This window comes from Haliotis rubra, unplaced genomic scaffold, assembly GCF_003918875.1.
Source record: "Haliotis rubra isolate DU_JTF1 unplaced genomic scaffold, ASM391887v1 Scf137, whole genome shotgun sequence".
In the NCBI taxonomy this organism is placed as follows: domain Eukaryota; kingdom Metazoa; phylum Mollusca; class Gastropoda; order Lepetellida; family Haliotidae; genus Haliotis; species Haliotis rubra.
In genome coordinates, this window is record NW_025765303.1 from 1210707 (window position 1) to 1238436 (window position 27730).

General features: G+C 39.9%; 1 protein-coding gene across 6 annotated transcripts in view; it reads left to right on the forward strand.

The window, feature by feature from the left end:
- Positions 1 to 27730, forward strand: part of LOC124268214 (solute carrier family 2, facilitated glucose transporter member 1-like) — a 65435-nt gene that overhangs the window by 8455 nt on the left and 29250 nt on the right. Inside the window, exons 4-13 of one of the 6 annotated variants that reach the window (XM_046703245.1) lie at positions 1608 to 1732; positions 2633 to 2803; positions 3541 to 3648; positions 8540 to 8628; positions 8934 to 9032; positions 9466 to 9678; positions 10315 to 10390; positions 10966 to 11093; positions 11398 to 11622; positions 12197 to 13084. The exons of 2 other annotated variants lie outside the window; for them this stretch is intronic. In XM_046703245.1, coding sequence (XP_046559201.1) covers positions 1608 to 1732; positions 2633 to 2803; positions 3541 to 3648; positions 8540 to 8628; positions 8934 to 9032; positions 9466 to 9678; positions 10315 to 10390; positions 10966 to 11093; positions 11398 to 11607 — 1219 coding nt within the window. In that variant the 3' untranslated portion in view covers positions 11608 to 11622; positions 12197 to 13084. Of the gene's footprint in view, positions 1 to 1607; positions 1733 to 2632; positions 2804 to 3540; positions 3649 to 8539; positions 8629 to 8933; positions 9033 to 9465; positions 9679 to 10314; positions 10391 to 10965; positions 11094 to 11397; positions 11623 to 12196; positions 13085 to 27730 lie in introns of those variants that run through there. 3 more of the 6 variants (XM_046703249.1, XM_046703248.1, XM_046703247.1) reach the window with 3 other exon arrangements.

The following is a 27730-nucleotide window of genomic DNA, read 5'->3' on the forward strand; positions in this document are numbered from 1 at the left end:
GCGAGTTTTACTCATCAAAAGTTGTGTCCTTTCGTTTCGTACAAAGGTTGCGGTTGAATACCACTTCGCTCACGAGCACCCTTCCCCTGGGAATGGTTGTGCTTAGTAGACTATTGGTTTTTGGAGAGCCCATCACAAGCTTAGGAGTTGCAAGTTTCGTAACAGGCCTTCCTTGTGTAACGCTATCTATGGTTGACTTCAGGCTACACAGCGTCAGCTGTTTGCACTGTCCTGATCTACGTAATCTGCGACCTACCGTCTGACAAGTACAAGACGTGAGATAGGATAAGTTTAAAATTTTGGAAATTTGAACTATAAATTGTATATTTGGATAAGATTAAAATTTTGGAAATTTGAACTATAAATTGTATATTTATATACTTATCATATCTCATGCGATGGATGACCGCCCAGCCTCCCCACTACTCCCCAATCGCAAGGATGATTAAGGTAAGATGATCACATGAGCAGGTGGTGGTGTGCGCTGCATGCTTCCCAGGAGGTTGCCCAGGCGTCCTTATGAGGGGGCTGCATGGAGCGCACGGGCGTATGGGCAAGTGAGGCCAAGGATTTTTATTTGCAGTTCGTTTCCACTCAGCAGGTCGAACTGAAGAGTACAAGATGTGAGATGGGATAAGTATCTAAATATACAATTTATAGTTAAAATTTCCAACTTTTATGGATAGACAACTTCTATAGTGCAATAGCTGCAACATTTCGGTGTGGATGATAACACCGTTATCAAGCATATGATACACAACATTATGCACAAGGAGAATATGTACATGAAGGGTATTTGAGTTCATACAATTGAAGAGGTTGATGTACAGTGTGATGACATTACCGAGGGTTGTTGTGATTACAGATATTGGCTATCGGAATAAAGAAGTTGTCTGTCAATAACAACTGTTCCTCTTCCCGGAACATCATGCCAACTTCTAAATGCCAATTGAAGAATTTGCAGAAACCCTTTTGGAAAAACTGTCATATTTTATTACACATCTGTGAATAAAAGTTGGGTAGTCCAGCTTTATGTCAAAGAAAAGCACAAACCAAGTGTGTTACATAAACACAATCAGTCCTTAGATTTTATATGTTTTTCAGTAGGAGAATGATTGCATGTAAAACTGAAGGGCAGTTCTGGAACAGAAAATAGTGTAATTTGTACTAATTTCTATGAGAAGTTTAACTTAATTATGGAAATTGCTATCACCATAGCACTAAGTTCACTTGGTGCAAGTGGACCTATATATAAGGGTATTGGGTGGCCATGTTGTCTTTGGATTTAATGAAGATGAAGAAAAAGTGATAAATGCAGGTATATTTATTTATTTTATTTACACAGTATTTCCATGGAGAAAACAAATTTTTAAACTTATCCTATCCCACGACTAATGCACCTCTCTCTCTCGCCTCGACTCCACGTTGAACTACTGTAAACATTTTTCCATAGGCCTCCTTGTCCATTCACATGTGCATTCTATTCTCCTTATTGGATAGCTTCCTAGTCCCCACTGACTGATTTTGTTTTGATGGTTGTGTGTGAAACTGCATCATCATGAATTTTGGTCAGTCTGTAACATATCAGTTATTTGGATTCCATGCAGGAAAGGGGCTCTGCTGAGGAACAACGTTATTGCAGTTATTGCTGGTGGACTGCTGGGTTTCTCCAAGATGGCCAAGTCCTACGAAATGCTCATCGCGGGTCGAGTTATCTCCGGATTAAATGCAGGTAGAGTGAAACTCACTGATTAAGTCAAGACAGAACCGGCAAATATTCCAACAAATGGAGTCATGAACTCAGATGAGATTTAATTTTTGCCTTATCCTGATTCATGATCTTTTGCTTATCTCCCTTTCCTGTGCGAATGGTAGTGGAACACTTGAATCCTTTGAAGTTCCCAAAGCGGACATAAAAGTGCACTCACCGACGAGTTACCTCCCTTTTGCCCTTTCCTGCGCAAACAGTCATGTGACCAGCCTTACTTGTCACTCTCTCCTGATTTTTCTGCCCATGCACTTGGATCTACTGTGAAATCCAAAGTGTTTTCAGCGGGGAGGTTGGGAGGGCTCAACCTCATGAGTCAGGATAAGTATAAAATATCAATTTGACTCCGGGCAGATGCTCTAACCATTACTCCACTGAGGCGGTCTGGTACGATAAAAGGTACCTGACAGGTACCTGTCTGAGAATGTGTTGTGTTCTCATTGTTCCAGGAAATCAACACTGGCATTGTTCCCATGTACCTGTCTGAGATTGTGTTGTGTTCTCATTGTTTCAGGAATCAACACTGGCATTGTTCCCATGTACCTGTCTGAGATTGTGTTGTGTTCTCATTGTTCCAGGAATCAACACTGGCATTGTTCCCATGTACCTGTCTGAGATTGTGTTGTGTTCTCATTGTTTCAGGATCCCCACCGTGATGTTGCTGGAATATTGCTAAAAGCGGCGTAAAACCAAACTCAGTCAGTCAGTCATTGTTTCAGGAATATACACTGGCATTGTTCCCATTTACCTGTCTGAGAATGTGTTGTCCAGCTGATATTGTTGTGTTCTCATTGTTCCAGGAATCAACACTGGCATTGTTCCCATGTACCTGTCTGAGATTGTTTTGTGTTCTCATTGTTCCAGGAATCAACACTGGCATTGTTCCCATGTACCTGTCTGAGATTGCACCAATATCCTTGCGTGGTCTGGCAGGCACATTCAATCAGTTAGCCATCACAACCGGAGTGTTTGTGTCTCAACTAGTGGGGCTGGAATTCATCCTTGGTTCACAGACATTATGGCCAATATGTCTAGGTGTGATTATTGTTATTCCTCCATTCGATTCATTAATCTAATGCTACAAAATACCTCAGGATTGTAAAGAGCTTTGTAAATTTTTAACCTCACATTGATATACAGCAACCCATGCTTGTCATGAGAAATGACTAACAGGATCGGGTTGTCAGGCTTGTTAACATGGATGACGCATGCCATTGTATCCCAATTGCATAGATCGATGCTCATGCTGTTGATCACTGGATTGTCTGGTCCTGACTTGATTACTTACAGACCACCACCACCAAATAGCTGTAATATTGCTGAGTGCGGCATCTAGCAACAAACCACACAACCAAGTCACTCACATTTGACAACACATAAAACCAACCAGATTTTGAGTAAGAAATGGTCTTATATTTCTTTTCAATGATTGGTTTGTCTGGTCCAGGCTTGATCATTTACAAGTTAACATGGAATAAAGCTAAATCGTTCGTAGCTATATCCTTCAGAAAGAAAATCTATTACTGGTGAAAATAGTGAGAGAGTGTGGTTTTACGACGCTTTTAGCAATATTCCATCAACATCAAGGCAGGGGACACCAGAAATGGGCTTCACACATTGTCCCCATGTGGAGAATCGAACCCGGGCCTTAGACATGCAAAGCAAACACTTTAACCACTAGGCTACCCCACCACCCCGTTACTGGTGAAAATAAGGATAAAACCATGACTGAGAGGACCAAGACTGAGTAGCAGTGAACTTGTTTGTTTCAGCTCTGACCTGCGGACCTGTGGTGTTCCAGCTGTTGACACTGACCTTTTGTCCCGAGAGTCCCCGCTTCTTGATGCTGGCCCGGGAGGATACGGAGGGTGCCAAGGAAGGTCAGTGACATTTTACTCTTAGATCATGTGAGTGAGTGAGTATTGTTTAAGCTGCTTTTAGCAATATTCAGCAATATCACGGCGGGTGACACCAGAAATGGGCTTCACATATTGTGCCCATGTGGGGAATTGAACCTGGGTCTTCAGTGTGACGAGTGAACGCTTTAGCCACTAGGCTGCCCCACCTCCCTCTGAGATCAGGTGTCTCTGTGTGAAGACCTGAGAGCACCTCATTAATCTTTCTTATAAGCCAATCAGCTTCGTGCATCTAAATTTTAGTTTCATGTGAGCAAAACAATTATTTGATTTCTGTATCATAACAACAAATATCATCTGAGAGTTTCCATTGGTAACAAACTGAAGCCGTGCTATTATATTGTTGTGGATATCTGTACATCTTTTGGTTATGCTAGGGTTAAACTATGTTCCCGGCGGCCAGGACAGCCCCGTTTCCCCGAAGAGTAGTGAGCCGTGAGTTTTCTCACGGTCTTTCACAGTATCGGTGATGGGTCATTGGGAAAATGGGCTGCTGAGTCCTGCAAGCTCCAAGGTGCATTACAGTTCGGCCTGCAGTCCACTACAGATGCCAATACATTTCTTCCAGGATTGTCGCGTTCTGATGAGTTCCCTCACGTTTCTCACATTTTAAGTTTTGACACATTTTGCGCGTTCTGTCAAGACTTTCTACAGATGAATTGTGGACACCATCAAGTTTTGGAGCATGTTTGTGCCCACGGTATAAAAATAGCAGCCATTGTATCTTGAGAGACAAATACAGCATGAAATCCTCAAGATGAAGAAGACTTTGTGTTTGTATGTTTGTTGGGGGCATGCATACTAGCATCAACTGCAGAGAGGGAATGCCAGAGAACGCAACGTGCCGTATCTTGCCGGCCTGTAAACCACCACACGCCTGGATGCAACATGATAGAACGGGACAATTCGGCTACCATACAACCTAGCTTGCTGTGAGAACCAGGACAAAACGGGCAGCAAGGGTGAAACAACCGTGACAAAACGGGAAACAAACGTGGCCGAATGTACAAAACCTGAAATGGTCGTGAGATGCTGGGGAATATATATGCCTCCCATCCCACTACGGACCGTCAACAAGTTTTGTTACTGCCTATTACATGCTGTCAAGTTTTGTTGTGTTGCCCATTTTACTACGGCCTACTAGGATTCTCATTAGTACCGTAACTGCCGTGGCAAATGTTTGAGCAGTTTAAAAATCTGGCATCCACGGCAATCATGGACTCTCACGTTTTGCCCATTCAGTCCCCCCATGGTCTCTCATGTCCATCCCGTTTCATCCCGTTTCAGTACCTTTCGGCGAACTGGGGCTGCCATGGCCGCCGGGAACATAATTTAACCCTAGCATTATGATCTATGGCATCTAATCCCAGAAGGCTGTGAGTGAGTATGGATTTATGCCACTTTTAGCAATATTCAAGCAATATCACGGCGGGGACACCAGAAATGGGTTTCACACATTGTACGTATGTGGGGAATCGAACCTGGATCTTCAGCGTGATGAACAAATGCTTTAATCACAAGGCTACCCACCTCCACCATTCCTGGAAGGGTCTACTACTGAGATGTACATTTGTGTTCTGTGACAAGATTGAAATTGCAACAACAACAATTATGAAAAATGTTTTTCCTTTATATTTCTTTTAATTGTGCAGATTGTCACAAAGTATTAGAAATAATTGAATTCTTTTTCATAGAGATCATCCTTGGGGTACATGTATGCATTTTCTGCAGCTGAAAATGTCATGTGACAGTTTTATCAATGTTTTAATAAAAATATTGTCCAAAAAATAAAAATCGCTGGCTCTGGATGGGGGGCATAGATTTCGGGGTTGGATCGCCGGGCTCGGCTCGATCCATAGGCCTCAAGGCTTCTGTTGATCGCTGCCATTGGCTACGGGTCCGGAAGCCTCGGCCACCCCGGAGAGGGAGGGTTCGCACCAAGTCCCTCTCTCAGTACTCGCGGAGGGGCTGTTGAGTATTCCTGGTGTTCCTGTCCCTGCGCACCCTATCCCCCTGAGAGCGGAGGTTCCAGTTCTTCCTGGGCAGCCTACTGCGTCTAGGGACCGGGATCCTGGCATGCGATCGGTGGCCGGAGCGGAGAGCGTCTCGGGCTCTTCCTTCCCCTTGTCGTCTGTGGTTCGGCATTCCACCGGGTCGGGGTTCGGGTCTTCTCTTCGAGAGGATCCAGATTCTGGCTCGGGTTCCGGGGCCGAGTCCATGGAGGTTGGGGAGATTGAGGAGTCCAAGGACGCTTTTCGCTTTTCGTCAGCTTTACGAGAGGTACGTCAGCGCATTGCGCTACTGTTACCCCTAGCCACGGTCCTGACTATCTGCCAGGACTCGTCTGAGTTCCGCCGGACGGGTGAAGCGTTTGCTCCTAGGCAGCCCTCTCAGATTACGCTACGCATGTTGCCCTCCCTGGTTCAGGATGTTGTGGACCCGTTACTAGCTGGCTCTAGACTCCGGTTCAATTTGCCCGAACTTGTGAAGCGGTATCAGCTGGGTGAAGAGTCCGTCATCCTCGTTCCAGTGGTGGACGAATGCGTGTTTACCTATGAGGAGGTTTACAGGAATGCCATGCAATAGATTCGGGTTGTGGTTCATGGGGTGTACCTCTCCTTGATTCAGAGGTCGGCCCTGGAAGCGGAGGCGGGCACGGGTGACGTTTCACCTAATGTTGTCCTCCTTTGTCAATTAACCGAGATTCAGGCCCACCTGACCAGAGACTCTTTACGGTCCGCTGCGTCAACGGTGATGTGCGGAGTCATAGGGATGCGCAAGCTGTGGTTGTCCACCTCATGCTACTCGGCGGCAACCCAGCAGACCTTGCTGGCCCTTCTGTATCAGCTGGGTGCAACGTTTATTCCGGGGGCACAGCAGGTCATTCGGGTGGCTGCTGCTGCAGCTACTTCCTTCAAGAACTCTAAAGCCTTGCTGGAACAACCGCGGGTTTCTCGCTCCCGTCACGAGTTCTTCCTCCGGGGCACAGCTTACGCCCGAGTCTGCCGGCTAGCTTCGGCTGCTGGGCAGGAGTATGAGGAGGAGCCATCCCGCCAAGGGTAGGGGTAAGGAGCAGGCCTCTTCGTCTAGCTCACAGCAGCCTTTTCGCAGTCGCGGGGGTCTGCCCCGACCTCCCATTAAACGTGCAGCCTGTCTCCGTGAGTACGTCCCAGCCAGTTCAACTGCAGGGGACTACTCATGCACTCTTACCACACATCCCAGTGGGAGGTGCCGAAGTGGGAGAAGGCAACACACAACTCTTGGGTGCTCTCCACCGTCCGTGTCGGCCATCTACTGCTGTGACTTCACTGGCATAAAGCGCACTCCGGTGCCGTCCTGTCCGGTAAAGGCAGGTATTGAGCGCAATGAGGTTCAGGCTTTGCTGGACAAGTCCGCAATAGAGTGTGTATCACCGGGTGAGGAACAGGCGGGATTTTACTCCACGTACTTCCTTGTTCCAAAGAAAGACGGCGGGTCCCGTCCCATTCTCAACCTCAAGGGTTTGAATCGCATGTTAGAGACACTTTGCTCGGTGATCCCCTCTGTTCAGCCGAGTGATTGCCTTACGTCGATCGATCTAAAGGATGCGTATCTGCATGTGCCTATTCATCCCAGTACCTCAGGTTCTCTTTCGACGGGATGTGTTATCAGTTCCAGGTGCTCCCCTTCGGCATATCCACTGCCCCCAGGGTGTTCACCAAGCTCATGTTGGTGCCGGCGACTCTCCCGCAGTCGCAAGGAAGGCATTGTCATCCTCACCTAGACGACTGGTTGCTGCGTGCACTAACTCAGCCAGCGAGCCTAGATTCTACTCACACAGTGATAGACATTATAGTTTGACTGGGGTGGATCATAAACCTCAAGAAATCTGACCTGGTACCCACCCAGTATGGTTTCGCCATGCACGGTTCACAACTGTGTCTCTGTCGCCCGACCGGATCACTAGAGTACGGGAGATGGTGTCTTCGTTCCTCTCCCAGCCCCAGGCACCAGCGCAGACTTGGCTCCGTCTGCTGGGTCATATGGCGGTGACTATCTCTGTCGTGTGGCGGGCGCAGTTGAGGATGCGCCCTAAACAGCAAGTGTTGGTGAGGATCTGGAGAAGTGTCTCACAGTCTCCAGGTGGTTGTCTCCTCACCTTCAGTGGTGCACCCATTTCGGGAATCTCTCCTTTGGAAATCTCGACGCCAGCTCTTACAGTTCAAACCGATGCGTCCCTCACGGGTGTTCTGGGCAGTCTGTCGGTGTCCGGACTCTGGTCCGAAGTCGAGGCCAGCCTTCACATCAATGTCTTAGAACTGAGAGCTGTGCAGTTGGTTTTCGAGCGCTTCCAGGAGCATGTTCAGGGCCAGGTGGTTCGTCTACAGTTGGACAACCGTACGGCCATGACGTACATCCTGAAGCAAGGCGGCACGGTGTCCCTAGCGCTCCTTTGGGAGACATGGGAATTTCTCCTCTGGTGCGAAAAGTGCGACTGTCATGTGATTCCTGTTTATCTCCGGGGGCTGGAAAAGATTTTAATTTATTGTACAATATTTTTATTGAAACATTGATACAACTGTCACATGACATTTTCAGCAGCAGAAAATGCATATATGTACCCCAAGGATGATTCTCTTCAAAGAATTGGAAACCTCTACAGGTTTATCTAAATTCTGAAAATCCTTAAATAGTAAATACATTTGTATCCTGTTGAAAATAATTTCTCTAGAGTATTTCTTTGTATGTATTTTTGTTTTACATCATTGTGAGAAATTGCTCCAGGAAAGATAAATTATTGTTTTTTCATCCTTCTGATGTTGTTTTGTTTGTTAATGCTGAAATGTTTCAAAGCCATTGATGTTGTTGTTCACAGCGCTGATGTGGCTGAGGAAGGCAGACGACGTAGAGGATGAAATTGACGAGATGAATTTGGAAAAAGCTGATGAAAAGAAACATTCCGATGTAAGGACGCTCACCCACCCACCCATTCACTCACTCACACACTCACTCAAAGCCAAACTCACCCATCCACTCACTCACTTGTCAAAATAAGGGCAATAACCTTGATCCTGAACATGTTAACTTTATGCTTTGATAAATTAGAGGAATTTCCTTTAGTTCTTTGTTGTTATATTTGGAACAAATACAAATTATCCTTCAAATGACTTAGTTTTAAGTTTTTAGGGATATACTAAAAGTGAACTGGTTATTACTACATTTATTATGTTTATTATATTATATTATGTGTGTCAAATGTATTTTTTCAGTTCAAGATATCACATCTGTTTCTCCACAACGAACTCCGCATCCCACTCATCATCAGCGTTGTCCTACAGCTGACACAACAGTTCTCAGGAATTAACGCTGTAAGGATTTTCACAGAATTTGTACTAACACCACCAATGAAGAACATGGGTTAGAATTGGTGTTCAGCAACCCATGCTTGTCGTAAAAGGCGACTAACTGGATCAGATGGTCAGGCTCGTTGACTTGGTTGACACATGTCATCGTATCCCAATTGTGTAGATCGATGTTTATGCTGTTGATCACTGGATTGTCTGGTCCAGACTTGATTGATTACAGGTTGCCGCCATATAGCTTGAATATTGCTGAATAACAAACAAATAAAACCTCAAAGTTACTTCTCTAATATTTATCAAGAATCGATTGACAATCAGTTATCGATGCCAAAGATATATGTCAATAGCCAGCTCACTCATGACTACTGACCATAGGAAAAATGCCATGCAGTTCACCTGACTATGACCTGATCTACCGTATATTGTTTTTTATCCACAGGTGGTATACTACTCAACGAGTATATATGAATCAGCTCAGCTATCTGAGCAAAACTCCCAGTTTGCTACCCTGGGATCAGCCATAGTGAATGTATTGATGACGTTTGTGTCAGCCCTGATCATCGACAGGGCAGGGAGGCGCATCCTGCTCCTGCTGGGGTTGGGAGGGATGTTTGTCTTCACCGTCGTCCTCACTGTGGCTCTTGTGTTTGAGGTGAGAGACATGAGTGAGTGAGTGAGTTTAGTTTTACACCGCTTTTAGCAATGTTCCAGCAATATCATGATGGAGGACGCCAGAAATGAGCTTCACACATTGTACCCATGTGGAGAATCAAACCCAGGCCTTCGGCATGACGAGTGGACGCTTTAACCACAAGGCCACCCCACCAACCCATGAAAGACATGACGTTTGGGTAGCTTTACAGTGGCAATGGTTTGCTTAATTCTATCTCTATCTTATATATTTGCAAATATGTTTTATGTGAAATATAATTCTGCAGCATCAAAAATTGAAATCAGCACTGAAATGCACTCAGTCACTGTTTTTTTGTTTATGATCTCTGTGGAGTCCCTCATGAAGGTACGCCTGAAAATTCAGGTTAGTATTGGTCTCCAGCAATTCATGTCTGCCACAAGAGGCGACAAACGGCATTAGGTGGTTACACTTTCTGACTTTGTTGACACATGTCATCATTTACGTAGATTGATGCTCATGCTGTTGATCACTGGATTGTCTGGTCCAGACCCGATTATTTACAGACCACCGCCATATATCTTGGATATTGCTGGTGTAGCATAAACAACACACAAAACAAACAAACCCTCACGAAGGCCATTATGTTGTTTTCAGCACCAAGTGTCATGGCTGTCCTACCTGTGTATAGTGGCCGTCATCTGTTACATCATCTTCTTTGCAATCGGACCAGGTAAAGAGTACTGACAGAAATGAATCAGGCGGAATCAATATGTGTTACATTAACCTGCATTGCACACATGCTTCACTAGGTTGGATGGGTCTACCTCCAAAAACATCCATGTTTGATTACACTAGATTGAGTGAGTGAGTGAGTATGGTTTTACACCACTTTTAGGAATATTTCAGCAATATCATGGCAGGGGACACCAGAAATGGGCTTCACACATTGTACCAAGGTGGGGAATCGAACCTGAGTCTTCAGCATGACCAGCCAATGCTTTAACCATTTGGCTACCCCACTGACCCCGATTCCACTAGAAGGCGGAAAGGATTTTGAAAGTGTTTATCAGAATCTGGATGAAGTAACATGTGTTTGGAGAGATAAATCACTGATACATGAAACATTTGTCATATGAATCTGTTTTATACTTTCACTGAATTAACAAAAACTGTCTTTCACTCAAAGATCTAAAAAACTGGTAATGTCAGGACTTTTTGTTAAAGTTTATCAGAATGTGTTAGGGTCGGAAGATCCTTCATGTCATCATGAACAAAATGACTAATGTGAAGGGTAATTATTCTCAGGGTCCATTCCCTGGCTGATCGTGGCAGAGTTGTTCGCCCAGGGTCCAAGGTCAGCGGCTGTCAGTACTGCAGTTCTCGTCAACTGGTCGGCCAACTGTGTCGTGGGTCTGGTATTCCCCACACTGCAGGTAGGCTGGGGTTTCGGGTATAATATTCAACCTCTAAAAATCTTATGTCATTCAATTTTTGGTTGTCTCGATGAAATATTATTTCTACAAATTATTTCTATTAAAGATTGCCATAAGCATAAATAAATAAATAAAACCCTTTGTTAATAACTGAGAATTTTATTACTAGAGTGTCATGACCTTTTCCAATCTGATGTTCACATCTATAATTCTTCTGGCTTTGCAAATGACTTTGTGACTTATTAAGCTGTGCATGCATGGTGTGTTTCTTACTGTAAATTCATCTTCTTCACTGTGCTTGCAGAAATCCATTGGTGTGTATTCATTTGTACCGTTCGCTGTCATGCTGTTGCTGTCCTTCCTGTTCACGATGTTCAAAGTACCGGAGACGAAGGGCAAGACGATTGAGGAGATTACACATTTGTTCAAGGCCAACATAGATGAGCTCCACATCAAGGACGTGGATGTAATGTCACCTGATTTAGACACATCAGGATCAATACAGAGAGAATGATTTGGTCTTTGAAAGGTTTGTTTAATGTGTGTGCTTTCACTGCAGCAATACAAGAATTATACTATGTACAGCAGGCATTTGACAAAAGAAACAGACAGACAGACAGACAGACAGACAATAGTTTATTAACGTCTCACTTCTGTATAAAGCTAAAATATACACACAATTGTACATACCATTCATTTATAAAGGTGTACAGAATCATTCAAAATAGAATTATGAGAGACATAAAAAAAGATACTAACAAGTTTTAACCATATAATATTTCTTTTCTACATTTAAAATTTAATTTTTGTCTTGTTTAAATTCTACTTTTTAACCAATTTAGTATAAAAGGATAGAGCTGCTAATGAATCCTGAATGCCAGCTATGTTTCACTCTGCATTATAGACACCCCTGTATTCTGAATACATCTACTACTTAACACATATCACAAAAGCACGCTTTAGTGTACTTTACAAAGGCAGAACAACGATCACAGAAGAAAACGTATACAAAGTTACAAGGTCATAAATTCAATAAGGGATCTAAATCTGGTTCATATCCATCTTCACAATGTGAGAGGTACAAACAATTTTGTGATCATCAGTTCCAGATCGCAGTGCCAAAGAGAAAAATCTCAACTGAATGCAAATCGGGACTACACATCATCATCCCTGTAAATAATGGCTTTGCCAAAATATATGTAAACTGACAGAATTTCTTGTTTGTTTATATTTATTTTGCAAATACATCCTTGAGACAAACTGACAAAAAATGGTTCTTATTCCAGAATCCCATGTCATATATATGTCTTTGTCTTGATTTTGTCTTGAGCATTTAGCATGATTTCATCATCAGGTAATTTTTTTATTGCATTTTATGTTAGTATTGACCCATCCATTAGTTTTCTGTTCTCATTGTAAATGTGCAAATATTTCTCATGGAGGGGAAACCCACATGTCTGAACATTATGAGTTTAAACAGAATAGTGAGGGATGTATGTGTTTTTTGCCTACGGTCTTTTACCATGAAGCAGAATAAACTTCATTTGAGCTGAGGTAAACTTGTGTTGCCTCATGTGACTTTCACTGACTTATATCATGCAGCTTTTCACATTGTGGCGGAGTATGAGAGATTTTTGTCATGCTCAGATGTCCATTTGCAGCCTGTTTTCTTTGAGGCAGGCTATAAGGGATTTATTGTCCCTCTGTGAAATATATTTCCCTCCCAGGTAAAATCAGGAACCATTCTGACATGGAGGTAAGACCATTGAAATTGTGAGAAATATTAAAGACACCAAAGAGTAAGAGACATGCACAAAAAGCAAGGAATGTTATGTTCAGTGATGCACTGGGCTCTTTTCATTTCCCTGACATACCGTATATTACCGTCTATAAGCCGACCTCACAGATAAGCCGACCCCCAAACTTGACCCTTAAAATCAGTGTCAAAATGGTATGTTTCGTACATAAGCCGATCCCCCTCGATGGCGTCCTAATCCTGGCAAACACAGACCACAGACAACTGGCAGTTGTCAATAATTATAAGTTTGGTCCACATTATTCAAAGAATTCACAATCATATTTCGTCTACTCACGCATCAAAATGAAGTGTAGTTGACAGAAAATGGATAATATATTATTTTTCCTTATCCTGACTCATGCTCTATTTTGTGGAACACTTGTATCTCCCTAATTGAAGCTCCTTCAATGTAAAATCATTAATTAGTACACCACGGAATAAAATGAACATGGCGCATTACAGCTAGGGCATATTAAATGCGGATCAGCAGCAGAATAAAAAACGTAATCTGCAACAGTACAGAATTTTTCATCAACGTAATCCACAGAACAAACATGGCGTCCCGTTAAACAGTAGAAACACGAATCAATATCAATATATAATTGTTGAAGGATACTGCTAAACCTTATAGATGTCTATACGAGGTAACTAACTAAATATAATCCATGTGTGCTGCTAGTTTACAGCAACATAAGGTAATGGGTAGAGGTGGCCTGGTTCAGCTTGTGAAGGGAGGTTTAAATGGCTTTTACATTGATTTTGGGAGATACCCATTCCATGTTGCAAGAAGAAGAATGAGACAACAAAAAGAGCATCCGCACATGTCAACAAACTGGCTTGCTTATTTTACCCCATTCAACAATCATGAGCTGATTACCACGGGCTGCTAGTTTACAGCAACATAGGTAAAAGTTTGTGAGGGTCTTCCATCTCATATAACCTCCGCTAGTGTTCTGATTATTATGTTGATTATATATTTTTACTATACATATATAAATATATTTTAATACTCCTGGTACTTATGTTTGTGATGTGATGATGGCAGTTTATTTCCCCGTTGTTTTTTTATAGTAGGCATTGTTAGTGTTGGATTGTGATCATTAACACATGCTTGTGATATGGTAGGTTTGGCTTATGGCAGAGATTTCTTATAATATGTCAAGGTTTTATTGTTTGTTTCTTGTCTAATGCAATGCTCATCAGTATTGTTGTTCTGTACATGAATCAAACAGACAATTCTGTTAGCAGCTCTTAAGACAGCCATAAGTTGCTGAAGATTGATTTGTGAGAATGTCTAGGATGAAGGAGTGAGTTGAATAATGTGATGTTCAGTTCATTTGTGCTATATCTGTTACCCAAAATCATTTGTGATTTTATTCAAGGTGCCATGACACAACTGAACTAAAATATGTTTCAAAACGGTGTCAAATTCACTCAAGTTCTATGTTTCTGATCATGTATACATCATGGGCCAACTATAGGGAATGACTTGCTCCTTGTGATAATTACTGTTTTAGAAATTGGACTGACATTTGAATGACCTTGTGCAATCAGATCCGTTGCTTATGTATGTATTCTCTTTGTGTAGTCCCAATATGTCATCCAAAATGGCGGGCAAGGCTTTGTGTACAATGAACTACAGATGAGTCTGTCAATGTCAGCAGTCCCTTAAACATTTTTAACTGTCCATGAATACTCGTTGCTACAACTAAATTTATGTGAATGTTGTGGTTGTAAATGTCCTTCAATTATTTATTGTAACAAGTGGCATTATCAGATAATAATCAGGTTTCTAAACTTTTGTTCAGCCCTCAGGTATCTTTTTTATGTATTTGTTTTTGGGGTATTTAGATTAGTGTTGGAGTGAGTGATCAAATGATCGGTCAACCGATCGTCTCGCTTGTGTCAGCGATCATAAATGGGCTCGGGAGACAAATTGATATTCATGAAAAATTATACATCAAATTAAACTTACATATGTTTCTTATTGTTTTGTTTGTTAAATCAAGATATAAACAACCGATGCCTGACTCACTATAATGTAAACAACATGTGTACATTCCTTGACAGGGAGTATCCTTGATCTCGACATTAATCACTACCTGTTTTAATGTTATGATTGTGTCAGACTATTGCCCACTTGAGTTTTGTGGAAGGGCTTATATATATATATAGTTACAATCGATTATTGATGAATTACTGAGCTCCAACAATTTCCGTTGAACAGTTGTTCAATATGTACAAATACAACTTCAATATCCTAAGGCATCTAGAAAAAACCACACTGCCTATGACACTCAAAATCTAAATCACGTAAAATGATACCCAAAGCTGCTCAAAATATATCCAAGTAAAATATAGGTTGTGTAAGGACCATAGTTTTAATTTGTGTATCCATACAGTTGATCCATGGAACAGAAATAGGTTTTACTGCTTGTTGATTATTGTTAGAGTGTGTGTAAAATAATGTTCTTATTTTTCAGGTGTTTTCATGTTTACTGTTAATTTGGTTCCAGTATTCTGTTTAGTCAGCTTTGGTAACTGACCTCATAAACAATTATTGGGAGTAGCATAGGTACATTATTAATGCAGTCAGGAAAGAGTTTCAAAGTTAAACACTTTTTTACAAACAACAAATTGTTTTTACACATAGATATGTTCACATAGTCAAGTTTTGTTCTCTTTTCATTGTCAAATAACGTGTGAATAGTGTTTTCTGTCGAGATTATTTTCATTTGACATTATTTGACATTGTCTTGAGTTAAGATTAACAAACTATGGATGTATCAATTATTTCAAAATATGCATGGTGAGTGTAATACTGTCACTTAATTAACTAATAAATGCATATATTATACCCTTATGAACAAAACAGGAATGACTGCATGCACTGTAATGGCTGCAATGAGTGCTCTCGGGAATGCACTTGGGAATTAAGAAGCATACAGAGTCAGAATGTTTAGAACAACAGAGACATCTATAGATATACAGCTTCTTTATTATTAATATGAGCGATGTTTCAGTGTAGCTGCTAACACTGTTATCAGGCAAGTGGTGATCGCTACCTTATAAGGTTGATAATGGTGTTATGAGCTACACCGAAAAGTCGCTTTTATTAATTATAATGAAGTTGTATAACCATGGATCTCTCCCTGTTGTTCATCACACCAACTTCTAAATGCCACACTCCGCCGTGATGTTGCTGGAATATTGCTAAAAGCGGCGTAAAACCAAACTCAGTCAGTCTAAATGCCACTCAAAGAAGTGAGTATGTTTAGGTTACAGAAGTCTATTGTTGGTGAACAAACCTACACCAATTGTCTGTGAAACTAAATCTGTTTCTTATAACAGTTATTGGGCATTCCTTCAGCTCTGCTGTGAGAAAAAGTCTGTGATATACACAAGGCCTGTGTAGAGGAGTTAGATTATTTTTTTAACAGGTCTAGAAGTTATTCGTTTATGGAGCAAGGTGTTGAATATAGTACAATGAACATGCATCTAATAACTAATGACAATTGTGGCATGAATGATGGATGCCTGGATGGAAAAGTGTTAACTTGCCTGGCTGCAAATGGCTGATCATGAACATTTGTTCACCTGTGTAATCTTAACCATGTCAAACACAGATTTCTCTGAATGCCATCTTGCCATTGTCAAAGATTATTATGTTGGCAACATACATGTTAAAGTGGAATATAATCACAAACTTTTGGTGAAAGATAATTGTCAAATTTTGTCACATGCATTTCATATTGATGTTGCAAATAAAATAGTTTTGTATGGCACTTGTTTATTATTTGCTATTAGCTGACAAGACTGAAAGTCCAGTGAGCTTCTGTGATGGGTCATTTTGTGGTTGCCCCTCAATAACTTTTAACAACGGAACTGCAAGACTTAGGGACCGTTCTAAATTTATGGCTAGGGGTGGGGGTTGGTGGGGTGTGTGATGATGATTTCAAGGGGGGTGGGGTCACCCATTTTGTTCTTGGGAGCTAAGGGGGTCAGCAATTTTGTACACATGTACTGGTGTGTGTGTGTGTGTGTGTGTTCAGCAATTTTGTACATAAAATATGTTTAAAATTATGCTTAGAAATTATGGGAAGGGGAGGGGGGGTCATTGATTTTGTGCATAAATTTTAGGGGGGCTTCATTCACATTGTACATGCTTCTCCATAAAAATCATCACCACCCCCCCCTAGCCCTAAACTATGAACGGTCCCTTATTGAACTGACTTTGGTAAGCCAACTACAGCAAGCTCTCAAGTCAAGATTAAACTACCTCAAATAAAACCAAACTTAATGATAAAAAACTATTTTATAGGAAACTTCTGAGGTAATGTATACACTTGAACTACAATAAAATCCCATTGGTTTCAGGGGCAACATGCAACTTAGAAATTCTTCCTCCATTATGTGGATCAGTTTCATTACAAAATGAATCTGGTATGAAAATGTTCAATTCAAACGACTTTGCCAGGTTTCGTTTGTTGAACTCCTGATAAATATATAATGAAAAGGAGCCCTGAGACTTGATTTTTCAGGCATGTTTCGTAACGACCATGTTTCGTAACGACCATGTTTGTTCATGGTCAAAGGGAAGTAATCATGTTATAACATAAATAAATAATGCTCCATTCGTGACCAACTCGTGTTATTCCGGGACAAGCCGAATAGCGCAGTTACGGAAAGGGGCGAGTGGTAACGAATGTTAATGCTCATGTCTAATGAAAATATCACAACACAATTAATAAGAATTGCAGAAGAGTCCATTGGAAAATCGTCTGTTAAGAAAGCGGCATTCCCGCCAAAGTCCTGGTGGAATGACAGCTGTGAAAAAGCCAATATCGCAAGGAAAAAGGCACATAATAAGGTTCGCCACTCGTCATTGCCATGTGATTTGGCTGATTTTCGTAAGAAACGAACTACGTTCCAACGTATTGTACGGAGTACAAAACGATTGAGCTGGAGGGAATATATTTCTAATATTAATAGATTTACATCATCAACTAGTATCTGGTCCATGGTGAAAACGATCGGTGGAAATAATATTCGTTCACCTATACCGGTAATGGGAGAAGCTGGAGAACTCGTATCAAAAAGCCAGAAAGTAAATGCTCTTGTTAAACAATTTAAATCTGTTAGCAGTTCTGAAAATTATTGTCATGAATTCAGAGAATATAAACAAGTTTTTGAAACAAACTTTTTACCTGAAATGTCTTCTGCCATGTTGGAAAGTAGCTTGGAAATCAATACAGCTATCACTCATGATGAAGTTAAGGCAGCCATATCAAGAACACATAATTCGGCACCAGGTGCGGATGAGTTGTGCTATGAAATGTTTAAGCATATGCCAGATTCTACTCTAGCTGTTATTCGGGAACTGTTGAATTTAAGTTGGTGTTCTGGATCCTTGCCTACAGGACATGGAGACATGCAATAATAGTTCCAGTGCCCAAACCAGGAAAAGATCCATCGCTTCCTGCATCATATAGACCGATTGCTCTCACTTCTAATTTATGTAACATCATGGAGAGAATAGTTACTAATCGCCTGAACTATTATCTTGAACGAAATGAGCTTCTTACCCACATCCAGTCAGGATTCAGAAAGGGGCGTTCCATAGGCGCCCGACTCTGATATTTATAAGCATGACCTTATATATGTCTTATAAGGTCATGATTATAAATATATCAGAGTCGGGCGCCTATGGGGCGTTCATGTATAGATCAGCATGTTCGTCTGGAAACTGAAGCACAGAAGGCTTTATGCAACCAGGAATACATGTTGTGTGTATTCCTTGATATCGAAAAGGCTTATGACATGATTTGGAGAAATCATTGCTTTTAAAATTGTGGAAACTTGGAATTAGAGGCAACATGTTCAATAGGATATGGTCATTTTTGTCCGAAAGAACCATTCAAGTTCACATATATCAAGAACTGTCAGGCATGCATATGATTGAAAATGGTACCCCACAAGGAAGTGTAATACTGTAAACGTATTATATTTCGCGCAGTCAGTTTTATTTAATACATGTATTATGATCAATGACATTTTCGAGGACCTGCCTCTAAACATAAATGCAGCACAGTTTGCTGATGACGGATCGTTTTGGAGACGCTTTGGTAATTTTCAGTTTGTCATAGAATCTATACAAAACTGCTTAAGTAAAGTCATGTACATGGCGTTCAAAATGGGGGTTTAAGATTTCAAAATCAAAATCAGTGGCAATGATGATCGCAAGACGTAAGATCCCTCATGATATCAATTTAATTCTTGGACACCATAAACTGGAAATGGTGTGTATTTTGATCAAAGATTAACATGGTTTCATCACATCACACATTTGTATAACACATGTAACAAGATCATCAATCTATTAAAGTATATTTCAAATACAAAGTGGGGTGCTGATAAGTCAGCTATGTTATTGTTGTACAAGGCCCTTATCTTGTCCAGACTTGACTATGGTTGTCAGGTGTATATGTCGGCGGCTAAATGTCATCTTAATAAGCTTGATAGAATTCAGTCTAAAGCTTTGAGAATATGCACTGGGGCCTATTGTACAACACCAACCTCAGCGCTTCAAGTTGAGTGTTCAGAAATGCCCCTTCACCTTCGAAGACAACAGGTATCTTTGAAATATTTCTTAAAAATGAAAACCAAGAACAAACACCATGCAGTCACTGAGATTGTTAATGACTGTGTAGAATATGTCATGTGTGACTGGACGCATGGCAAATTACCCTTTGGCTTGAATATTCAGAGATTAGCTGATCAACATGGTATTTACAACTGTAACCCAGTTGATCCTTCTGCTCCGCCTGTCACACCTCCGTGGCTTCTGCTGAAGCCTGGATTGAATTCTAAACTCGATTTAATCGTGAATAAGAGAATAGACCAAACATAATAAAAGTGATAACTCAAGACTTTCTGTCTGAAAAGTATTCTAATTTCACACATATATACACTGATGCATCGAAAGAACCATCCAATGATCGTACTGCTGGGGCTTTTTGGATACCCAATTTATCGATCGCTAAGGTGTTCAGATTCCCTGATTATCTTTCTGTTTTTGCAGCTGAACTTTTGTCCATTTTGCAAGCATTGAGATGGGTAGATGAACATGACCGTGAAGCAATTATCTTTACAGATTCCATGGCAGCAATCAAAGCTATAGAAACTGGTGCAAATGGATCTAGAGATGACATTGTTCATGAGATATTAAAGTTGGATACATCTTTAAACATGAAGTACATTGCATGCGACACTGTGTGGGTCCCATGGGAATGAGATTGCAGATAATTTGGCCAAATCCGGGTTACAGTTTCCTGAAGTTGATTTATTTAAATTTCAACCAATCCCTAAAGATTTTGAAAATGTTTTATCGAAATCTGTGACAAGACGTTGCCAACAGTTGTGGGATACAGGTACTACCGCCGACATATGTACAAACTTAAACCATCACTAAAATCTGGTCATAAAATTCGTCGTCGTAATAAGCGTGATGAGGTTATTCTTTCACGTCTCAGACTTGGACACTGTGGGCTAAATACTTACTGGAGTATTATAGATAAGACGGTCTCTTCTAAATGTGGCCATTGCAATTTGGAGACGCCTGAAAAGATCGAACATTATCTAAGTACATGCCCTGGGCATAACAACATAAGACATAATCTCAGAAGTGCTGTACTTGAGGTTGATGATGTATATTCATTAGAAACAGTTTTGGGCCCCAATATCATGTATGGGTCTGTGCAACGGGCAGTTTTAGATTTTGTCTCGTCATCTGGAAAATATGATGTAATCTAGACAGGCTCTCGAATGGCTTAGACAGATTTAGTTCTGTGGTTTTAAATCATTTTAACACTCTGTCATCTGAACCTACTGCTTTTTTAATGAATGAGTATTTCATGTTTCAGAAATGGAAGTGATTACTTAAGGTTTTTAATCCGTAACACAAAGCAGAGGTTATTCGACATACGTATACATCTATCCAAATTAATAGTGTTGTCGTTTCTTTTATCTTAACTAAACGATTTCTTTTGGAGATGAAATTACCTATGATTGTTTATTAAATCAAGTCAATGTGTTGGGCGCAAATAGGCCTCTTATTGGCCCACGTCGCCCTAAAACTATAAAACCAACCAACCAATCATGATAATATGATGTTCCCAATCTTGTTTGTTCGTGGTCAAAGGGAAGTAATAAAACAGGTAAGTGTTTCAACAGGAGTTAGCTCCCTTGATTTAAGTCGCCACAGTGTCTTGGCGTGTGACCATAATCACACGCCTCCTCAAATCCAACGAGTCTTGGAGATGTAACAGGATTGTTGCGAATAATAGATATAATCAGATGAGCGAGGAAATCATTACACAGTTTTAACTCCATTTAGGACATGATTCGTTTATTGGCACATGCCATATGTGAAGTTCCGAACGAGACACTTTGGGAAGTTTCACTCCCGTAATAGGATCATTATCTCCCTTTGACCATAAACATTCCAACGTGTTACTTTCTTGCGGGTATTGCGATAGCACATCGAACGGGTTTATCGCTGTGAGAACCTTCATAAGCTCAAACCTACCAGTCATGGTCCTTTTATTAGAAGGAAATGAATGACATACACATCCATGCAGTAGGATGGTAGATCAGGGACCATATAATGATATTAATGACATACTTCATTTATTCAAAAATAAACAATCTATTTGGCAAATGTGATTTACGATACCCAATTGAGATGAACACAAGCGAGGACATAACTCAATGACCCCAAAAGTTATCTTTATCTCTGTATTGCAATTTGCCCATCATGTGCACAAGTGTAGAGTGTTTGTCATCGAGATTGGATTGTTGATTTCATCAGAATTGTCTTGTGACATAAAGTCGAAATGTGTCACACAAGAAATGACCTCATACTATAGTCCGTTTAGCTCAAAAGCGGACCAATGAACTGCTATCTAACTTGAAATCTAATACAGTGGACTCTGTCAATACCGGCCTCTGTAAACACCGACACTCTGTCTACATCGGCACAAAGTTTCAGTCCCGGCAGAAATGCACGTTATTATCATTTAGAAACTTCTGTAAACATCGGCATCTGTCTATTCAGGATATCGGCATTGTTTTTCAGTCCCAACGAACAAGTTGTTATGAAAACGAATCTGTAAAAACCGGCACATGAAAGACGGCGTAACCCTTTGATGCAATTAGGTCCAAATGATGTAACAACACAATTCGCTGTGACTCTCGAGATTATTCAGAAACGGGAAGTGTTAATCAGTATCTTGTTAATCAGTGAGTGGTACGTAACACTTACCCTGAGTAATTAATACATGTAGTGGGCAGTTTGACTGTATAAACAAGCAAGTGTTTACATTTTGTTGATTCGCTGGTATTAACTCCCGAGAATATTCAGAAACGGGAAGTGTCAATCAGTTTCTTGTTAATTAGTGAGTGGCACGTGTCACTTACATAGAGGCGAATCGTTTGATGGCGGGTATCGTTCGAAAGCTCTGAACATCAACAATATCACTGTACTCTTGCCGAAGGTATTTTCAATAACATTGCGAAAAATAGTTTATAATTTTAATTCTGCCGATAATATATGATCAGTTGAAATTTAATAAGAGATTTCAGACATTTTTATTTGATTTAAACAACATGAATGTGCATTCAGACACTGCCTTGTTTCTTATTCAAACATCTTGTTAATGCTAAAGTGACAGTACGACAGCGAACTTCCGTGTGCGCAGGCGTCATAAGCGAACCTAGCTAAACCGGCACTCTGTCAAAACCGGCATTTTTATTTGGTCCCGACTGATGCCGGTATTGACAGAGTACACTGTACACATAAAATACTCAATGAAACGCTGATCATAATCAAAACATCATACCCACTCTGTGAGGTTTTTGCAGAATTTTTGTCCTACAAATAAAAAAGTTGAAGGTGCATTTTTCTTTGAAGGCTAACAAAATCACTGGTTTAAAGGATATGATTTTTCAAACATATTTGTGTCAGATGGATTAATAGACACTTCTTTGAGTGTCATTTAGAAGTTGGTGTTTTCAACAACGAGCAGACAGTGACTCTTCGTGGATTATAGAAAATTCATTTGTTAATTCATACATTCCAGTCACTCTTGGTTGAAATTTTAAATATTTTTGTCGCTTGTTTTTTTTATCATGAATATGACACACATACAAGAGTGATCTTTGTATTCACAAATTTCTTGCTGTTTAAAATTTCAGCACAACTTGATATTATGAGAAAGTTTAAACATCGTGAATGTGTGCATTTTGGTGCACTGAAAGAGGTCAGTTCATAAATAAATACTCTTTTTGTCAGCAAAATGTGCAAGATAACTCCAACATATTTTGTTTTAAAACTTTCAGTGTATTCCAAGTTCAGTTTTAGGTTTCAAGATGTAAGTGAACGACCTGAAAGATTCAATAAACAAAACAAACTGACATGCATAGCATATGTATTTTGAGTTATATTGATGAAACATGGTGTTTGCTTCAAAATGATAAAATTAATCCAGAAAAATAATATATGTCATACAAATAATGTTTTACAAGTATATATGAGAATAGGAAAAAACAACATTTGTACAGAAAGCTAAGCTCTCCTGCCAGTGGGTCGATGTCAGTGTTCATGAAGTGTGCAGCTTTCCTCATTGGTAATGCTTGTACCCGGTACATGCAATTATCTTTTCTGATAGGGAATTTACATTCTTTCCAGTGACTGACACTGTGAGTTACAGCTTTTTGAAGGCCACCAGTTCTCAATGCATTAGAGAAACACTACTGTTATCAGTAAAATTTGGTCCATCAAGACTTTTTCCTATTGACCAAAGAAAACAATGGTCATGAAAGGCATCTGACTATGATATGATCCAGCTATTCTCTTGTTATTTCACTTTGTAGATCAAGTTCTGATAGCATTTCTAATTTTACTGCTTATTTCAACATTGTTCACACCTTAGTGATAACATTCTGTTATATGGTTATCATCATGTAGAGGCCAGTTAGTGCATTAGTGGGAATGTATTATTGATATTTGTTTTTCTTTTTGTTTTGTTTTTCAGTTGTATTAAGCATAGCATTTTCAACATTATATTCAGTTATGGTCTGATTGTGATATTCATTATGTAACAATTCACTTCAGCATGAAACATTCATCAGCGCTGAGTATCATTATCATGAAATGCTGTACCATCATCTAGTTTTGCCATAGATCATGCATTAAATTTCGATCTCATTATTCCGTAAACAGGTTGAAGGAACTAAGTTGATGGTACATTTGGGATACAGATTTGTGTAAAATATGTGATGCATGATCAGTTATTTCACAGTGATACACAAATTTGTTTTGGGTTTACAGTGATGTCTCTGTGTGTACCCAGTGCATATAACATGTGTCCACTCTTATAATACCCCAAAGCTCACAGGGTTTTACATAGCTCTTCGAAACTGGGAGTCCTGGGGACTCAGGGCGTATTATTTTGAGAGTCCATTTCCAAAATTGGGGGTCCATCAATTTGCATTAAATCAATGATAATGAATGCTTCCCATTTGATAATGATTATGTTAAGATATGTGTTACTTTCAATGTCATTAGAATAATGATTGTAAATAGAATGTTTATATTTTAATACAGGATATCACTGCAAACTGCAGGATTTTAGTTTGGGGGTACTTCACCAAATTTCTGTGTCCAATATGCAGGAATATTCCCGTAAAACCCTGAGCTCATATAAGGCCACATAAAATAAATTTCTTGTTTCTCATCATTTTTCTTTTTTTTAAATTGGTAAGTAGGGCAGATTTTATTTTTATTTTTTAATATTTCTTTACAACGTTAGTAAACAATTTGGAAGCTGTGATGGAAGTCTGCCGGTGTAGCAGGCCCATTTCTTCCCCGGTCTAAACTTTCCCCGGGGAGAATCTGGCCTAGGCCAAACTTTCCCCGGGGAAGTTTTGTCCTAGGATATTCTTACCCCGGAGAAAGTTTGGGCTAGGCTAAAGTTCCCCTAGGCCAAAGTTTCCCCCCTGTGTAAGCTAGGATATTTTGGTCTGTTTACTATGAAAAGGGGGGAGATTCTGGCCTAGCTAGGCCACTTCTTCCCCACCCTTGTTCTTTTATCAAAAGGGAGAGAACAAGTTCTCACAAACATCAAACCGACAGAAGTTTTTACTTAAATTTTGGTACACATTTTTGCCAAATAGTCCATTCTTGCCTCTGACTTGGGTGTTGTGATTTGAATGCATACATGTTTGAACTGCATATATCTCTAAATCCGTCCTGCTCCTGTTGTCATTCCTATGAAGACACATTGCATTACTTCTTCATCTGTCCAAATCATGTCACCATAAGATGTAAACATTCAATTTCACATTTGATGGGTAAATAAGATGTAATATACACAGGTTGCTTGCTCTCTTATCATGCTGTTTATAATCTAATATTTGTTGTATTTATGTATAAATGTAATGGAACATTATTCATATAAGCTTGTATACTAATCGATAATCACTTTTGGTGAATGAAATGTGTTTCATATATCCATGGGCCAAGTCTTTGTCAAAGTCAAACCTTGCCTTTTGAATTTAGAATACGGCACTATAGTGGAATGATAGATGATACAGCATTTGATATAGATATTGCGTTGGGTTGTTGTTGTTGTTGTGTTGATATTTACGGGTGGGTGTGCACTCAAGTGAACGGCTGGTTCATTTGCAGATGCCCTCACGACTCATTGTGAGTGTATATATAGAGATGTTGGGTTTTGTAAATACATGCTCATTTTTTGTGTATAACATTTTGCAATCAACAGACATCATAACATGTCATGTGTTCAAGTATCACACCTTCCTGTCTGTGTAATTACATAATGTGACAGAGACCGAACTCGGGCCATAAATCAATGCATTTTGTTTATGGTGTATAGCCTGATTGGTGTTAAGTTCAGATTGCATGTGGTCAGTGATCTCAGTTGTGTATTGAATATTGTCATTAGCAGACAGGCAGGCAGACACACAGGTGTCAATAAAACAAGACATTGAGTTTTGTCTGTGACAACGACATATCTATATCACAGTTAGAAATTCTGTCAACGCTAAATAATGACATTGCTTTTAAGTATCGAACTGAAAAAGTGACTCGGTAAGAAGAATGTGTGGTGAAATAGACAAATGAAATTATATAAACAGTTTATTTACTGTCATAACATATAAAAGCTCGCTACTGTGAGATATCAACAAAACATTATGAAAATAGCTCACACCAAAGCCTTCACCGAGTATTCACCGGACAGCCCGCCTTCCAAGTTCTTGTGAACCTATTTCACTGCACGCGTGCTATGAGCAGCCCAGCTGTTGAAACCAGTTTTCCCCGAAAGTCGGGGAAAATTAGTGAATCGCTTGAACTCCGATTTCGCGCGGTTTTTTTCATCGCGTTATTTTTCAACTTTATAAGTTGAATTTGCATTTTTGATGATTTGTTTCGGTAAGTCCATACCGAAAGGTATCAGAATCTGCAAAGTTTTGTTTTACGTTGCATGTCATCAACATGAATATCTTATCAATGTGTTCACATGAATAGCTGTCTTGTTTTCGTTTCTGACTTTTTTGAGATGAGCATAAACATGAAAACAAGGTTGGGGAAGAAATAGCCTAGCTAGGCCAGAATCTCCCCCTTTTGATCTAAGAACAAGGGTGGGAAAGAAGTAGCCTTTAAAGTTGATTGAAGGGTGGGGAAAATTTGGCCATGGTCAAACTTTCCATGGGGAAGATTAAGCCTTATTAAAGGGAGGAAAGTTTGGAATAGGCCAAAGTTTCCTCGGGGAAGGTTTAGCCAGGGAGACAGTTTGGCCTGTTACCGACTTTATCCAGGCAAAGTTACCAGTTAAAAAAAATAAAATAAAATTCAAGGTCGGACCAAATTTTAGGGTCGGGCGGTAATGAGAAATTATTTTATGGAATGTAGGAAAGAAGGTCACTGGAAAAAATGTCACAGGAAAAAGAGTCACAATACAATAACATATATACTTGTAATATAATATATACTAGGGGATTGTAAAATGTCTCAATTGTTATAACAACTTAATGAGGTCATGTGGCCTAATACACCATGGACCTGTTTATGTTAGATTGAGATCCCAAACACTGAAACTAAATATGCCGGCCTTAAACAAAAATCTCACTGAAAATCAAATGGTTACACCCTGAGTCTCAACTGTTATGATGATCAAGTGAGCTAGGACATATGTCTAATTTATAGTGGTGTAACGATTCATCGATAGTATCAAGGTTTGCATCGTCAACTACGCGATACGAGTGCATCGATACAAATGATATTTAGGCAATATATCAGGATATTTATGTCGCGGGGGTCCATGATACATCGATGTATCGCCACAAGAGATGATATATCTCGATACTACTTGCATAATTTACTAAGAAAACTAAAATAGGAATTTGTTTGTGTCTGTTATCTTTGTTACATGAACAAAGGAGTTTGGGTATAAGTGAAAGAGTGTGAACATTTTTCAAACTCTGTGAACTGTAGAATATTCATCTTGTTTTAGTTGTCTGACAAATAACACCATTTATTAACAACTATGAATGATGACAAAGCTTTTTTTAAGAAAGAGAACAAAATAAGATAAAAATTAGAAAGCAGACTTAAGAGGGGCTTTTTTCAGTGATTTTGAATTCTGATATAAATTACATTGAATTGTTTGTGAAAGCATTGGTGTGGAAATATAACTTCTCAAAGGAAACTTCAATTTCAGATTTACTTATAGCAGATCAAGGTATACTGAATATGTTT